The following is a 17,288-nucleotide window of genomic DNA, read 5'->3' on the forward strand; positions in this document are numbered from 1 at the left end:
TTAATAGGCTTGAGTCGAAGATGGCTGCAACTCCACCTCCTCGGCCGGTGTCTTGAGGAATGTGAGTATTAATATGACTCGGGGGAGAGGATTCGTTTAGGCTGACATATTCTTCCTGACACAGCCAGGTTTCAGTAAGACAAAATAAATCAATGTGATTATCTGATATTAAATCATTTACTAGTAGAGCTTTAGATGACAGAGATCTGATATTTAAGAGTCCACATTTAATTCTCCTGTTTTGTTGCTTTATTGCAGTGCTAGTGTTAGATTTGATTAGATTATTATGTTTAACTCCTCTTCTGTTTACTTTTGATTGAATTAATTTAGGTGGGGCAGACACAGGGTGCATGCCAAAGCTCTTAATTGCATCCATGTTTCCCTCACTTGCGTCTTAGTCCCTCTCACCAGGGAAGCATGGAGAGACGCAAGGAAACCATGCGAGGAGAGAGGAAAACGAGGAAATACGTTTTAAGAGACATGAGACGGTCGTTTCCTCTGAAGCGTCACGTGAAGCGACGTCTGTTTCTGATGACAGGAGCAGCTGATCACAGCTGGATCAGCTGTCAGTCGGCTTTAACAGCTGTTTGTGTCTGAACTGTACTAATACTAATAAAGACAAGTGCTCTTTATATTATTTATTCATTATTAGCGTCTGGAGTTATTGATATTCTGATTGTGAGTTAATTATTTAATAACTCAGAATATGACTATGGTGTCTTTTGAACACTGGATATTATTTATTATGCTAAAGGGAAAATGTAAATGATGTAACTCATAAAACCCGACGTTCAGGAATCATCAGCCTCATGTGACTGAATGGAAATGATGATAAATGATGTAAAAGGTGTTTGTTGCTGACAGACAGATTCTCCTTTTCTCTCTGACTTTAATAGTATCATTAATACAAGTTAACGGGGGAAATAACAGATCATGAAAAGAAAAATCATTCTAATAAATGAAGAAAGTTATTTTAAGTCAGTTTGTCAGGTCTTATAGACCCCTCTCAGTGACAGACTGCTTCACTGGCGGTGTGGGAAGCACAGATACTGCAGGTCCTTCTGCTGCTGTTCACACCTACAGTTAACACAGATTATAACTAGATGGTGAATCAGAAGACAACTAAAATATAAAACGTTTAATCTGTGATCTGTTTTCACTCCAGTATGAAACTCCAGTGATGTTGAGAGGTAAAGTTATCAGATCAGTCCTGTCGGCAGCAGCGTCCAATCAGTAACTGATATCCAATAAGGGGGCGTGTCGGTCGGTAAAAGACTTCCGTGGAGGATATACTGGTGTATCCTCGCTCCTCGCTCCTCCAGCAAGCCTCCTCGATCCTCGGTGCACAAATAAGAGATTTGGGACGGTCTTCAAGATGGAGCACCAGAACAACTTCCGGTTCAAGCGAGGATCGAGGAGCGAGGAAATGAAAATTAAGAGCTTTGGGATGCGGCCCTGGTCTGACCTCTGGTTTGTCATGGATTTGGTCTACTAACAATCTTGGTCAGATTTCTGGATAAGAGAGCCGCACCATCCAAAGTAGGATGAATGCCGTCTCTCCTAATCAGACCAGGAGTCCTCCAGAAAGAGTTCCAATTGTCAATGAAGCCCACATGGTTTGCTGGACACCACCTCGACAGCCAGCTGTGGAATGACTTCATGTGGCTATACATGTCGTCACTGGTCAGGTTGGGGAGGGAGCCAGAGAAAACTACGGAGTCCGACATTGTCTTTGCATATGTACACACCGACTCCACATTAACTTTAGTGACGTACGATTGGCGTAATCGGGTGTCATTACCGCCGACGTGAATAACAATCTTATTGTATTTACGCTTATCCTTAGCCAGCAGTTCAAATATGATTCAATGTCGCCCACTCTGGCCCCAGGGACGCAGTTAACTATGGTAGCTCTGGCCCCAGGGACGCAGTTAACTATGGTAGCTCTGGCCCCAGGGACGCAGTTAACTATGGCAGCTCTGGCCCCAGGGACGCAGTTAACTATGGCAGCTCTGGCTCCAGGGATGTAGTTAACTATGGTAGCTCTGGCCCCAGGGACGCAGTTAACTATGGTAGCTCTGGCTCCAGGGATGCAGTTAACTATGGTAGCTCTGGCTCCAGGGATGCAGTTAACTATGGTAGCTCTGGCTCCAGGGATCCAGTTAACTATGGCAACTCTGGCTCCAGGGATGCATTTAACTATGGTAGCTCTGGTAGCTCTGGTCCCCGGGATGCAGTTAACTATGGCAGCTGGCTTCGCTAACTTCACGTTTCTCAGAATAGAGCTGCCGATAACCAGAGTTGGTTTCTTAGCGGGTGTGTCGCTGAGTGGGGAGAATCTGTTAGAAACGTGGAGTGGTTTTTGGTGAACCGTGGGCTTCAGCTTACGACTATGCTTCCTTCAGGCAGTCACCCAGACTCCCGGCTGCTCGGGGGTTGCCGGGGGACGGCTAGCAGGAGCTACGCTTGGTCGGCCCGCACCGGCTAGGGGCTGGCTAACTACAGTAGCTAATGATAAAGTTTCCATGGTGCGGAACCGGGCTTCTAGCTCGCTAACCCTCGCCTCCAATGCAGCAAGTTCACTACACTTAATACATGTACCATTATCACTAAAGGAGGCAGAGGAATAACTAAACATGAGACACACAGAGCAGGAAAGAGCAGGAGAAGGAGAGAGAGAAGCCATCGCTAGCTGCTAAACTACTGCTAAGCTACTGCTAAGCTACTGCTAAACTACTGCTATGCTACAGAACGATAGCCCAGCCAGCGTTAGCAGAGCTGAATAGCTTGCAAGCAACTGTGGGATTATGGAGAAGTCTCTAAAAGGAGCGAGTTATGAGTGCTTAAGCAGAACTAGTATAATTATAAATGTAGCAGGTAATTAGCTGCTGTAATGAAGAGTAGAACTATATTGCCCTGGATGTGCTGGAGCAGCTACAGAACACTAGCAGTACAAAGAAAGACAGGCAACCCGAAATGAGGCAAAACGCTTACCGTAAGCACGTCAGCACCGATGGCACCGATACCCTGATACCCTCAAACACTGACAGGGACCGACCTATAGGAGCTGATTGTTATAAAGCTTTTGCTGTTGTGTAGGGTACATTTCTTGATGATGGTTACATGAGTCTCCAGTCGGTGAGTTTGTAAGAGTTAGAGAGTGAGGCGATGAATGTTTACTCACCCGATTTAGTCCAGAAGGTCCAAGGACGCACATACTAAATAAGCCAACCAATACATGATACCTGCATAGGAAACCACAATACAGGAAATAACAGGTGCTCAGATGGCTTGGTTGTAACGAGCTGTTGGCTTCAGGAGCGTGTAGTGTTGAGAAAGCGCACAGAGTAGCTCTGCAGAATCCACCGTCCTCCAGTCGCTCACTCAACAGAATGTGGGCATCGATACACCGACAGCAATCCAGCAGGCAGGCTAGGTGATTGAATCAAGAGCATAGCAGCTGCAGCTAGTAGAGGAGGCCTGCAGCTAGTAGAGGAGGCCTGCAGCTAGTAGAGGAGGCCCAGGCTGCAGCTAGTAGAGGAGGCCTGCAGCTAGTAGAGGAGGTCTGCAGCTAGTAGAGGAGGCCCAGGCTGCAGCTAGTAGAGGAGGTCTGCAGCTAGTAGAGGAGGTCTACAGCTAGTAGAGGAGGTCTGCAGCTAGTAGAGGAGGCCCAGGCTGGTAGAGGAGGCCTGCAGCTAGTAGAGGAGACCCAGGCTGGTAGAGGAGGCCTGCAGCTAGTAGAGGAGGTCTGCAGCTAGTAGAGGAGACCCAGGCTGGTAGAGGAGGCCTGCAGCTAGTAGAGGAGGCCTGCAGCTAGTAGAGGAGACCCAGGCTAGTAGAGGAGGTCTGCAGCTAGTAGGAGGCCTACAGCTAGTAGAGGAGACCCAGGCTAGTAGAGGAGGCCCAGGCTTGTAGAGGAGGCCTGCAGCTAGTAGGAGACCCAGGCTGATAGAGGAGGTCTGCAGCTAGTAGGAGGCCTACAGCTAGTAGGAGGCCTACAGCTAGTAGGAGGCCTGCAGCTAGTAGGAGGCCTGCAGCTAGTAGGAGGCCTACAGCTAGTAGAGGAGGCCCAGGCTGGTAGAGGAGGCCTGCAGCTAGTAGAGGAGGCCCAGGCTGGTAGAGGAGGTCTGCAGCTAGTAGAGGAGACCCAGGCTGGTAGGAGGCCTACAGCTAGTATGAGGCCTACAGCTAGTAGAGGAGGCCCAGGCTGGTAGAGGAGGCCCAGGCTGGTAGAGGAGGCCTGCAGCTAGTAGAGGAGGCCTGCAGCTAGTAGAGGAGGCCTACAGCTAGTAGAGGAGACCCAGGCTGCAGCTAGTAGAGGAGACCCAGGCTGCAGCTAGTAGAGGAGACCCAGGCTGCAGCTAGCAGAGGAGGCTCAGTCTGGAAGAGGCCCAGGCTGCAGCTAAACCAGCTCACACAGGTCTTCTACAACCCAGCAGCAGCAGCTTCAAATCACTTAATGGATTGTTGTAAGAAGCCAAAAGAGAGTCCACTGTGCACCTCTTAAGCGGTAAAGTCAGTTTCTCAGTAGGCAGAGAAAATGATTTTATCCTAGTCTTCATTATAGGACTTGGCCTATTCAGTCCAATGCAAGCTGTAGTCACTTGGTTTAAGCAGCCCAGCAGCAGTAAGATTATCTCCCTTTTGGGTTGTGGTAAGAAGCCATCTCTTGAATGGATATAAAAAATCACCTTCCTTGGCTGGATAATCAGTATAAGACAGAGATAAAATACAGAACTCACATGCAGGCACACAAACAAAGGACTGGACTGGTAGCCATCTTGGACTTGAGGTGTGGAAGCAATGACAATCGCATGAGCATCTATAGTAGATCCTACGATCTGAGAAAGCTGAAAGAGGAGACGGCGGCAGTACTCCTGCAGGGCAGCAGCAGCATTGAAGAGGCAGAGGGAGAGACAGTGAATTTTGCAGCTTAAATAGACCGCCCAATTGGGAGGGTGCGTTTGGTTTATGTTATTGCGAGTGAGGCATGTCACATGTGTATGTAGCAGTGCAGCTCGAGTTGACTGCCTGAACTAGCTCGCAGGCGTCGCTCCATTCAATGTAAAAACACATACTTTTTTTATGAAGAGACAGCGTAGTTGTAATGAACTGGAATGTCATTCTGTTTTTTGGTGATGAGCTATCAATGATTGCATGTCATATCATCGTATCAGTCTCAGTCAGAGGGAGGAGAGGAGCACCCAATTTATTGGAACATCTTTACTAACTAAGTATAAACCCACCTGATCTGGCAGCGCTGCTTCTGTTGCATTAAAATGTTACCACCAGTAACAGCAGGTGTCACCAAATTAACCCGATTTGAAACTTTAGGGATTCTAACTTTAAATATAAATTCAAACTTTGACTTCTGTAGCCATACGTTCACTTTCACATAGGCATTTTTTTACCCAGGAGGGATGGTAAACAAGGGAAAGAGGGAGGAAGTTACTGTGTAGGCTTTATATAAATAGGAACCACATTTCACTTTGTTTTGTTGCCAACTTTTATTCAGGAATTTTGTGCAATTTCACCCTTAATTTCGAAGAAGACAATGTCCAGAAACCTTTAAAATGAAGTCCAGGCACCATGGAACAGCTTCTTTATCAACTCAAGGAACATGTCTGTATGTATCTGTGTGTCACTTATAGTTTGTAACTGTTTGTAGTCAACAGATTCTCTAATGGACACGTTTCACCATCATCGGATGCCTATGGTGATTCTTTTAAACCCTTCGACTGTCTTTCCCCGAATGGACTTCAGAGATACAAAGGGACAAATAAGGTAAACACACACACACAGGGCTTGACCATTAACTATTTGAGTTAATAATATGACTCTATTAATGTTCTAATGCGGAGTAGGTAACGATTACAGAAACAACCACAATCAGTCTACGACATCAGGGCTTGAGGTTGAAAGGTGTTCCTTAAGCTGGGCATACACTGTACGATCTTAGAAATGTTGTTGTGTACCTCCTACACCTACTGTACGAGTACATCGTCTGCAATGTAAAGCCAAAGCTCCCGATTTATGTGCTCACACTGTACGGTCCGATCGTCAGCTACGACCTGAGTGATCACATTGTACGTTCCGATCGTCAGCTATGACCTGAGTGATCACACTGTGCTGTCCGATCGTCAGCCACGACCTGAGTGATCACACTGTGCTGTCCGATCGTCAGCCAATACCTGAGTGATCACACTGTACAGTCCGATCGTCAGCCACAACCTGAGTGATCTAACTGTGCTGTCCGATCATCAGCCACGGCTTGAGTGATCACACTGTACGATCCGATTGTCAGCCACGACCTGAGTGATCACACTGTACGGTCCGATTGTCAGCCACGACCCGAGCGATCACACTGTAATGTCCGATCGTCAGCTACGACCTGAGAGATCACACTGTACGGTCCGATCGTCAGCCACGACCTGAGTGATCACACTGTGCTGTCCGATCGTCAGCCACGACCTGAGTGATCACACTGTGCTGTCCGATCGTCAGCCACGGCTTGAGTGATCATACTGTACGATCCAATTGTCAGCCACGACCTGAGTGATCACACTGTACGGTCTGATCGTCAGCTACAACCTGAGTGATCACACTGTACGGTCCGATCGTCAGATACGACCTGAGTGATCACACTGTACGGTCCGATCGTCAGCTATGACCTGAGTGATCACACTGTACAGTCGGATCGTCAGCTACGACCTGAGTGATCACACTGTACAGTCGGATCGTCAGCCACGACCTGAGTGATCACACTGTGCACTGGGCCAGGCACAATGAAACAGGAACTCTGATAAGCGCAATGACACCTGCCACAAGACTCTACGACAAACGGTTCATGAGTTATGAAAGGGGGCGTGGCTGACGTCTTTGGACGGGGCTATGAATCTATATTGACATGAAAATGATCTCAGGCTTGGACCACCATCATGGCTGAGAAATTTGGAGCAGATTTGACAAAGTATGCTGAAGTTACAACAACTTCCTGTTTCATGGCGAATCATGCCAAATGGCCGCTATGCCACGACAACGCCGTTCAACAAAAACTCAGTCTTCACAATAATGCATCATCAAAGTCTTAAGGCTTTTCTGTCCACATTTCAGGTGGATCTGGTCAACCTGGAGGAGTACATTAAAATAGAAAACATGTTGTTTCCTGTTGCCACTAGGGGGCGCTATGAGTGTGACTCAATATGGACATGCAAATATCCTCAGGACTGGACCCTCATCATGCCTGAGAAATTTGTGACAGATCGGACTATGTACAGTGAAGTTAAAACAGCTTCCTGTTTCATGACGAATGGCTCAAAATGGCCGCCATGCCATGGTCAGGTGGTTCTCTGAAAACTCACCATTTGAATAACTTTTCATCCTTAAGGTCTAAAGATGGTCCTGACCAAATTTCAAGTCGTTTTGATTAAATCTGGAGGCGTAGTTTGTTAAAGTACACGGCCTATAAAATGCAAAAATGGCCGAAAATCGCATATTAAATTCAAAATGGCTGACTTCCTGTTGAGTTTTTGGCATACCTCCAAGAGGCTTTTTTGTGCGTCTCCACATGATGATTAACATCATCATGTCTGTCAAATTTCATACATATAGTATGAAACCGGAGTGCGGGGCTTCATTTTACCAACTTTCTAGGGGGCGCTAGCGAGCCATTTTGCAACACTCAAACCCGAGACCCTTAAAATATCAAATTTGTCACCGCATCTGATAAGTGTGCCAAGTTTAACAACTTTTTGAGCATGTTAAAGTCCTCAAAAAGGCAATTAATTTGCCTGAAAAAGAAAAAGAAAAAGAAGAATTCCTACAGGATCAATGGGGCCTTCGCTGTTCCGACGTTGTCAGTGTTCAGGCCCTAATAACCACATCTTCTCTGTTCATGTGTGCTGCCGAATTAACAGCATCTTTATTGGATGTAAAGACAATGATTGACAAGTGAGTACTGACCTTAAAAGGTCTTCCTTTTGCCAGACACAGCTGATCTTTATCATCCTCACAGTTTCATTATGATGATTGATTGTTTCACACAATGTAATAATAAATATGACTATTGCACAGCTGAAAAATGAACTGTAATATCAACTATAACTTATCAACCTGTGTGTTGTTTTCACCTACAAACCTTAAATGGCAGAAGAAGCGCTTGAAATACACAATACCATTTAGAGACGTTTCAACTGCTGACTGAAATTAGTGATTTTTAGTTCTAAACTAAGAATTCTCATCTGTGCAGTTTTGATTTGGATCAGTTCAAGTTTTTCACAAAAAATTTGCTGCTAAAACTCTTAAAAGAAATGACTAAACCTGAAAACTCTTTTTTTTGCACTTCTCATGGAGAACAAGGATGTTTGTTTTCTTCTGTGTGCATCAAACGCTGTATTGTAGTGACGGTAAACTGTGAGCTGACTGTGTCAGTACTACTGACTAGTACTACTTGTCAGTAGTAGCGACACAGTGACAGCTTCAGGGACAGCTTCAGTGACAGCTTCAGGGAGAGCTTCAGTGACAGCTTCAGCGAGAGCTTCAGTGACAGCTTCAGTGGCAGCTTCAGTGACAGCTTCAGTGGCAGCTTCAGTGACAGCTTCAGGGACAGCTTCAGTGGCAGCTTCAGGGACAGCTTCAGTGACAGCTTCAGTGACAGCTTCAGGGACAGCTTCAGGGACAGCTTCAGAGGCAGCTTCAGGGACAGCTTTAGGGACAGCTTCAGTGGCAGCTTCAGGGGCAGCTTCAGTAGCAGGTTCAGGGACAGCTTCAGTGGCAGCTTCAGTGACAGCTTCAGTGGCAGCTTCAGTGACAGCTTCAGGGACAGCTTCAGTGGCAGCTTCAGTGGCCGCTTCAGTGGCAGCTTCAGGGACAGCTTCAGGGGCAACTTCAGTGGCAGCTTCAGGGACAGCTTTAGGGACATCTTCAGTGGCAGCTTCAGGAGCAGCTTCAGGAACAGCTTCAGGGACAGCTTCAGGGACAGCTTCTGTGGCATCAATGGCCAAAACTGTGAATGATATTGATTGGCTGAGCTAGTGTTTAATGTTTGTATGTTGTGCAGTGAGACTCTACCAGTTGACTACTTGAGAGGGAAGCCGCTGTGTATGAACCAGTACAAGCAGATTATGTCATGCTGCGTCATCCCTGGTCTGGAGACAGACTCAGTGGAGTACTACACCCACAAACACATCACTGTAGTACACAACTGTCAGGTGAGTATCACATCACTGTAGTACACACCTGTCATCACATCATTGTAGTACACAACTGTCATCTGTAGCACACAACTGTCATGTGAGCATCACATCAGTGACCTTGGGGTTCCCTGAATGTCCTCGGTCTTCGGGGCTTCCATCAGTTGGTAATCCAGCCTTGCTGTCATGTGTGTCTTCCTCTTGGATTCAGTTCTTTGTGCTGGAAGTGTACAACAATGATGGGACTCCACTGACAGTTGATCAGCTGTGTGTTCAGCTGGAGAGGATCTGCAAGTCTTCACTGCAGACAGACACGGAGCCTGTTGGCATCCTCACCACCGGGGATCGTGACACCTGGAGCAAAACCTACATCAACCTCATCAAGGGTGAGAACATCTCTGCTCACATGCAGGTCAAACTAAAGAACTACCAACCTCATAATTAATGAGAATATGTGAAATAAATTTCTTGTCTTCAGTAAGAAAAGGGGTCTAGTGACAGGAAGATACTGCTCTACATGCCCGGTGTAGTGCTGCCTTCTGAACCTAACATCGGTTTAATCCCATTCATTCTTTATTGTCCCCTATAGAGGACATTTCACAGTCTGTACACACTCAACATCACACTGGTTGGATTCAGAGTTCTTTTAGCCGTAGTCAGAGCACGCTAGACGGTTCAGGTTCTCTTCTCAGGCTGGATGCCGATCTCAGCATGTCGTGAGGTTTTGGGCCTCTGGTCCTCAGGATGGCCGAGTAGCCCGTGTCCCGGTAGGGTTCCTTCGCCTTGTGTGTTTTTTTCTCCTCTGTGCTCTTAACCAGGCCGGTCATAAATTAAGAGCCTCGGCACTTAGTGGCCCCAAAGGTTAGATGCAGTTTCTGGGAGAAGTTTCAAGAAGTAAGGAATTATTTCACCATCATGATAATTAATATTCTTTATCTCTGGATCATCATCGGCTACCACCACATTGTGGTCAAAGGGGATATATAGGGAAATCCTTTCATCAGGATTTAAGCACTCTGCTGCCACCTTGCATCTACAGTTATCAAGTGCACCCCCACTTTTACTGCCCAACATTACTGAGGTAACACGGCGGCAGTCCCGTCAAATGAAGAGGGGCAGTTGGAGCTGAATGCCTCCAACCCAATGGCTTGGTTTACATGTGAGGTAGGAACTCTCTTTGGCAGGAAGTATGGATTCGGTAGGAGAGTAACCCCTGAATCGTCCGGGTACCAATGCATGCACATCTCACTCACGGATAGGGCGTGGAGTTCACCCGCTAGTTTTTCTGATGTGATAGCAAGCAGAAATGCTGTCTTAGCAGACAACCACCTCAGTTCTGTCTGTCTCAACAGTTCAACGGGGACAGACACAAAGACCTTACTACCAATTTCAAGTCCCTTGACGGCACTACAGTGACTCTAAGCCTGGCACCACTGAGAAAAAAGTTTTCACAATTGTCGTATGGGACCTAGTGGAGGGAGCCCTTGAACTGGCCAGGAGTGGATCCTGGCTTCAAATGGCCAGACACAAAGCTGAAGGTGATCTGGATTCGGATGCCATATGTGCCACTCCAGCTGAGAGAGATCTGAGAGGTCTGGTCTTTTTGGGAGACGCCATGGCTCCCCACTAAGCAGTTTCAGAAGCACTGGAAACCACGGCCTTCCTGGCCAGTTGGGGGCTACTAGCAGTAGTTTGTGGCTTCCCTGTTGGACTCTGTCCAGCGTCACATGTGTGAGTGGAATTGGAAGAAAGGCATACAGAAGGCAGGCTGGCCAAGTGTGGGCGAAGGCATCCTGCCCCAGAGGACTGGCCTAGCCCCCTGTGCTACTGACTGGAGAACATCTGCCTTCTGTAACATTCAGAATGGCAGAACCTTTAAAAATGTTTTAAGATACACTGAATAGTCCCCATCGAGCCGTTTATGCCACTCTACAGGCTCGATGGTGTCTTGCTCTAAGAGGGCTGCTAGTTCCTGGCTGAGGACCAAGGATTTTGCAGGATCTCTGACCACAGACATTCTGACCCTGCAAAATGTGGGTCGCTGGCATCAGAACTGCAGTGTGTATCCCTTGGACAGTGTGGACATCACCCAAGGGTCTGGGGTCTCCCTCTCCCAGTAGCTGAGGTGCTGCTGAGAGAAGCGTCAACCACCGGCCCCCTCGGGCCTCAGGTTTGATCCCCCCAGACCCTAATGCCTTTTGGGGGTGGCAACCACTGGGCCCTAATTCTCTTGGCACCAAATGCCGGCTTGCAAGGAGCACGCCGGTGCTGATCATAGTGCCCAGAATAGCAAAAGGCTTTAGATTAGACCCAAACATTTGTAACACTAAAGTTCTTGTTGTCGCCACTGACAGGCTCAGATTGTTATCAGAAGTGTCAGACAACATTATGGAAAAGACACTACAGAGAAATAAAACATGTTTCTGACTTTTCTCTTGATCCCGTCTGTTTGTTATTGTGTTCCAGTCCCGCTCAAGGAGAAGTCTGGTTGTGAAATCTGAATATCTGTATTCTCTGGCTCAAGCCATGACATTTGAAAATCTTTTAGATTTACGCTTTCTGTCCTCCAACACAACAAACTCTCTCTCGTTTCCACTATGGATGTATTACACTGTTCCAGCTTCAGGGACAGCTTCAGGGACAGCTTCAGGGGCAACCTCAGTGTCAGCTTCAGGGACAACTTCAGTGGCAGCTTCAGGGGCAACCTCAGTGACAGCTTCAGGGACAACTTCAGTGGCAGCTTCAGGGACAGCTACAGGGGCAGCTTCAGTTGCAGCTTCAGGGACAACTTCAGGGACAGCTTAAGTTTGTGTCCCAGTCCCGCTCAAGGAGAAGTCTGGTTGTGAAATCTGAATATCTGTATTCTCTGGCTCAAGCCATGACATTTGAAAATCTTTTAAATTTACGCTTTCTGTCCTCCAACACAACAAAGCCTCTCACGTTTCCACTATGGATGTATTCCACTGTTCCACCGTTGTTTTCCAGCAACACGTTACCTCGTCAGATTTCACAACCAGACTTCTTCTTGAGCGAGACTCTTTCCATGATGTCAGACATTTCTAATAACAATCGGAGCCTGTCAGTGGACGTAAATGACGGTACCAGGTTGACCCAATAGCACCATATTACAGCAGCTGTCGTCTACAGCTTTCTCCTTCAGTACTGGACAAATTTCAGAAATTGTTGTCCCTATTAGTCAGTTAGACACCAAAACAGGGAATAGGGTCCAGGTTGAAAAATACAGAAGTTACCCTTTAACACGTAAAACAGTCATAATTCAATAAATTGGCTTAGGTGATCAGAATCATCATAACCTTTATTTAACTAGGAAGTCACATTGAGATTAAAACCTTTACAAGTGAGACCTAGCCAAGACAGGGTCAAACAGCAGCATCTAACACATAACAAAACGACTGTCAGGTGATCACGGCAGCAACAATAGGTACGACAAAATACATTATATCATCATACAGTGCATTAACAGGGCAGCATGTTGGTCATGTGTTTGCTATTTAATTGAAACAACTGCAGCTTGCAGTGACCACTTCCTTTATTCTATGTTTAAAATCATTTAAAGAGAATGGGAACATAACTTTGTTTTTTCTCTTCTGTGAGTTTTTCCCGGCCAGTCGGAAATTACGGGTTTGTCACTAACGTAGTCTATATTAATCCTAAATAACTTGGCACAACATGTGACAAACAGCTTGAGTTTTTCCTGGTAAAGCAAATAACGTAGTCTGATTACATAATAACATGATGTTTGCTATGTGTGGATGTCATTCATGTTTAGATAAGACCAACAAAGAGTCATTGTCGGCTATCCAAAGTAGCATCTTCACAGTGTGTTTGGATGGAGCGATGCCTGTAGATGAGATATATGACAGGAGTGCAGGAGTCCAGGTCCTCTATGGAGGAGGCAGCCAGTGGAACAGTGGAAACCGCTGGTTTGACAAGTGCCTGCAGGTGATACAACACATACGCAGATTATAGACAAGTAAACTGTACCACCACACACAGAACGAGTACTAGGACCAATACATCCCTGATCAGAAAAACAGACTGCAGGTGTGAATAATCAAGAAACCACCAACAGCCAGAAGACACATTTTATTATCGAACATATCTCTCTCTCTCTCTCTCTCTCTCTCTCTCTCTCTCTCTCTCTCTCTCTCTCTCTCTCTCTCTTTGTCAGAGTTGTTTCAACCCTCTCTCTAAAAGCATCAGCGCCAAATGCGGATAATTGTTGGAAGTGGCAGATAAAATCATCAGGCCATCCGCCACTTTGGCAGGCCCGTCGTCCTGCGGACGAAAAAAATATGATCGGGGAAGATGACAATTCATTTTGGGACGAATTTGGGACGAGAGTTGAAAGAAAAATACCAGTTACATTAGAATGAACGGTGATGAAAATGACTGTACTTGTTGTGTAGCGCACCGTTATTATTAAACCTCCGTGACAACATAAAACACACACACGCATACACACTGTATGTGCCCGATCCGTCCCGCACGTACACACACACACACACAACATATACCGCCAGCCTCTGATGTGAGGGCAGCTGCAGCAACGGGGAATTATTCCCAAGTCAATGAGGTAAACTTTCTAGTATTAACGTTACAGTTAGCTAACGTTAGACTGTTTGATGTTAACGATGAGCTTACCAGTTAGCTAACGTTAGACTGTTTGATGTTAACGGTGACATTACCAGTTAGCTAACGTTAGACTGTCTGATGTTAACGGTGACATTACCAGTTAGCTAACGTTAGACTGTCTGATGTTAACGGTAACGTTACTAGTTAGCTAACCTTAGACTGTTTGATGTTAACGGTAACATTACCAGTTAGCTAACGTTAGACTGTCTGATGTTAACGGTAACATTACCAGTTAGCTAACGTTAGACTGTTTGATGTTAACGGTAACATTACCGGTTAGCTAACGTTAGACTGTCTGATGTTAACGGTGACATTACCAGTTAGCTAACGTTAGACTGTTTGATGTTAACGATAACATTACCGGTTAGCTAACGTTAGACTGTCTGATGTTAACGGTGACATTACCAGTTAGCTAACGTTAGACTGTCTGATGTTAACGGTGACATTACCAGTTAGCTAACGTTAGACTGTTTGATGTTAACGGTAACATTACCAGTTAGCTAACGTTAGACTGTTTGATGTTAACGGTAACATTACCAGTTAGCTAACGTTAGACTGTCTGATGTTAACGGTAACATTACCAGTTAGCTAACGTTAGACTGTTTGATGTTAACGGTAACATTACCAGTTAGCTAACGTTAGACTGTCTGATGTTAACGGTAACATTACCAGTTAGCTAACGTTAGACTGTTTGATGTTAACAGTAACATTACCAGTTAGCTAACGTTAGACTGTCTGATGTTAACGGTAACATTACCAGTTAGCTAACATTAGACTGTTTGATGTTAACGGTAACATTACCAGTTAGCTAACGTTAGACTGTTTGATGTTAACGATAAGCTTACCAGTTAGCTAACGTTAGACTGTTTGATGTTAACGGTAACATTACCAGTTAGCTAACGTTAGACTGTCTGATGTTAACGGTAACGTTACCAGTTAGCTAACGTTAGACTGTTTGATGTTAACGGTAACATTACCAGTTAGCTAACGTTAGACTGTTTGATGTTAACGATGAGCTTACCAGTTAGCTAACGTTAGACTGTCTGATGTTAACGGTAACATTACCAGTTAGCTAACGTTAGACTGTTTGATGTTAACGATGAACTTACCAGTTAGCTAACGTTAGACTGTATGATGTTAACGGTAACGTTACCAGTTATCTAACGTTAGACTGTTTGATGTTAACGGTAACATTACCAGTTAGCTAACGTTAGACTGTTTGATGTTAACGATGAGCTTACCAGTTAGCTAACGTTAGACTGTTTGATGTTAACGGTAACATTACCAGTTAGCTAACGTTAGACTGTCTGATGTTAACGGTAACGTTACCAGTTAGCTAACGTTAGACTGTTTGATGTTAACGGTAACATTACCAGTTAGCTAACGTTAGACTGTTTGATGTTAACGATGAGCTTACCAGTTAGCTAACGTTAGACTGTCTGATGTTAACGGTAACATTACCAGTTAGCTAACGTTAGACTGTTTGATGTTAACGATGAACTTACCAGTTAGCTAACGTTAGACTGTATGATGTTAACGGTAACGTTACCAGTTATCTAACGTTAGACTGTTTGATGTTAACGGTAACATTACCAGTTAGCTAACGTTAGACTGTTTGATGTTAACGATGAGCTTACCAGTTAGCTAACGTTAGACTGTTTGATGTTAACGGTAACATTACCAGTTAGCTAACGTTAGACTGTCTGATGTTAACGGCAACGTTACCAGTTAACTAACATTAGACTGTTTGATGTTAACGGTAACGTTACAGTTAAGGCTCGGTAACGAGTCGGCAGCCGACGTTTGTATTGTAGTGAGCTGACGATAACGTTATGTTAACGAGGAGTCAAAACTCTGCAAAAGCTCAAATCATGTTACTAATGTCAACCACTTATTTACTACTTATCTCCAGCAGCTGCTCCAACTTTAGGAGCAGCTAGCAGGGCCGGTCCTAACTTTTTGGGGGACCTATGCAAAAATCTTGTTTTTCGACCAAATGCTATTTGTTTCACAGAAATATAAAATAGATAATAGAAAGGGAATTATGACCTGAGTACAGTACTACAGTACTGTGTAGGCTACAGTACCCTCCCACCCCCCGAAACAGGGCTCCCCCGGAAGCTACGGTGTAATTCGAACAATGTAATTTACCATGTATATGATGTTTTTCATGTAAAATAATTTATATCGAACATTGAATGACATCAGATCTAAAAATGTTATTCCTTCATTTTGCGCAGAGATTTCAAAAGTGTCAGATAAAATTTCTGAGTGGCAGACAAAAAAAAATACTTACCTGCCACAGTGGCAGGAAGTGAAAAAAGTTAATTTCAGACCCTGGTTGTACTGCTGTATCTGCTTATTAATCATGGTTAAACAGTCACAAACAGTCATTTTAAACCAAACCATGATGTTTTTTCCTAAACCTAACTAAGTGGTTTTGTTGCCTGAACCTAAGCAAGTGTTTTTGTTTGAATTCTCAACATTTAACCACGAGCGTAGGGGAGCGTCATAGTTTAACACGCTGGGCTACACAGTGCGTTATAAAGTGATGCCAAGGGGTCGTGACAAAGCGTCCGTATGTTTTGGGATGAGAACATCTATTCCCACTAACAGTGAGGTTATCAATGGCAAGGACTGCACAGCAGCAGCTTTCTTCTTTCTTCTTTCTTACGGTTGATTCTCTCTTAACTAAAATAATTGTTTAGCTCCAGGACTATATAGTCACCCTATACATTTCTAAGACATTAACATTTTCACATTCACTGATTACAATAACTTCTTCAAAACAGGCTCACATACAGGAACAAACAGACTCATGAGGAGTTGGGATATAATGCTAATTGTGTTGCTTCTCTTTTTTTCAGTTAATTATTGGAGAAGACGGGACATGTGGTGCAAACCTCACGCATCACACTGCTGATGGTACAACCATGATGTCTTTGCTCGGCCATACTTTAGCAGGCATGTAGGTACCCCCAAATAAATGAGCCTCTGTAAGTGTATGTGTGGCTACAGTACAGCTCTGTGGAGAAAAACACATTGTGTCTGCATGTGTAATATAAACATACATACATACTGTATAATGGAAATGTGGATGTCCTCAGGCAGGGACTCTATCACCCATGAGAAATTTGGAGCAGATTGGTTAATATACGACAAAGTTACAGCAACGTCATGTTTTTTAGCGAAAGGAGCTTCTTCGCCGCCACACCACGGCAACATAGTTCTATAAAAACTGAAGCTTTTAGCAACTTTTCATCACAAATGTCTTAAGACTGTTCTGACCAAATTTGAAGTTGATTGGGTTAAATCTCTAGGACGAGTTTGTTAAAGTACAGCACATTGAAATGGTATAAATAGCACATTCAATTCAAAATGGCTGACTTCCAGTTGGGTTTAAGATATATCTCCAAGAGGCTTTTTTGTACGTCTCAACAT

General features: G+C 44.9%; 1 protein-coding gene across 1 annotated transcript in view; it reads left to right on the top strand.

Annotated features, from left to right (window-relative positions):
• LOC119495763 (carnitine O-acetyltransferase-like) overlaps positions 1 to 17,288 on the top strand; it is a 105,401-nt gene that overhangs the window by 9,225 nt on the left and 78,888 nt on the right. Inside the window, exons 2-6 of the mRNA XM_037782522.1 lie at positions 7,745 to 7,950; positions 9,059 to 9,209; positions 9,403 to 9,577; positions 12,982 to 13,154; positions 16,715 to 16,815. Coding sequence (XP_037638450.1) covers positions 7,745 to 7,950; positions 9,059 to 9,209; positions 9,403 to 9,577; positions 12,982 to 13,154; positions 16,715 to 16,815 — 806 coding nt within the window. The remainder of the gene's footprint in view (positions 1 to 7,744; positions 7,951 to 9,058; positions 9,210 to 9,402; positions 9,578 to 12,981; positions 13,155 to 16,714; positions 16,816 to 17,288) is intronic.

Source organism: Sebastes umbrosus, chromosome 10, assembly GCF_015220745.1.
Source record: "Sebastes umbrosus isolate fSebUmb1 chromosome 10, fSebUmb1.pri, whole genome shotgun sequence".
NCBI lineage: Eukaryota > Metazoa > Chordata > Actinopteri > Perciformes > Sebastidae > Sebastes > Sebastes umbrosus.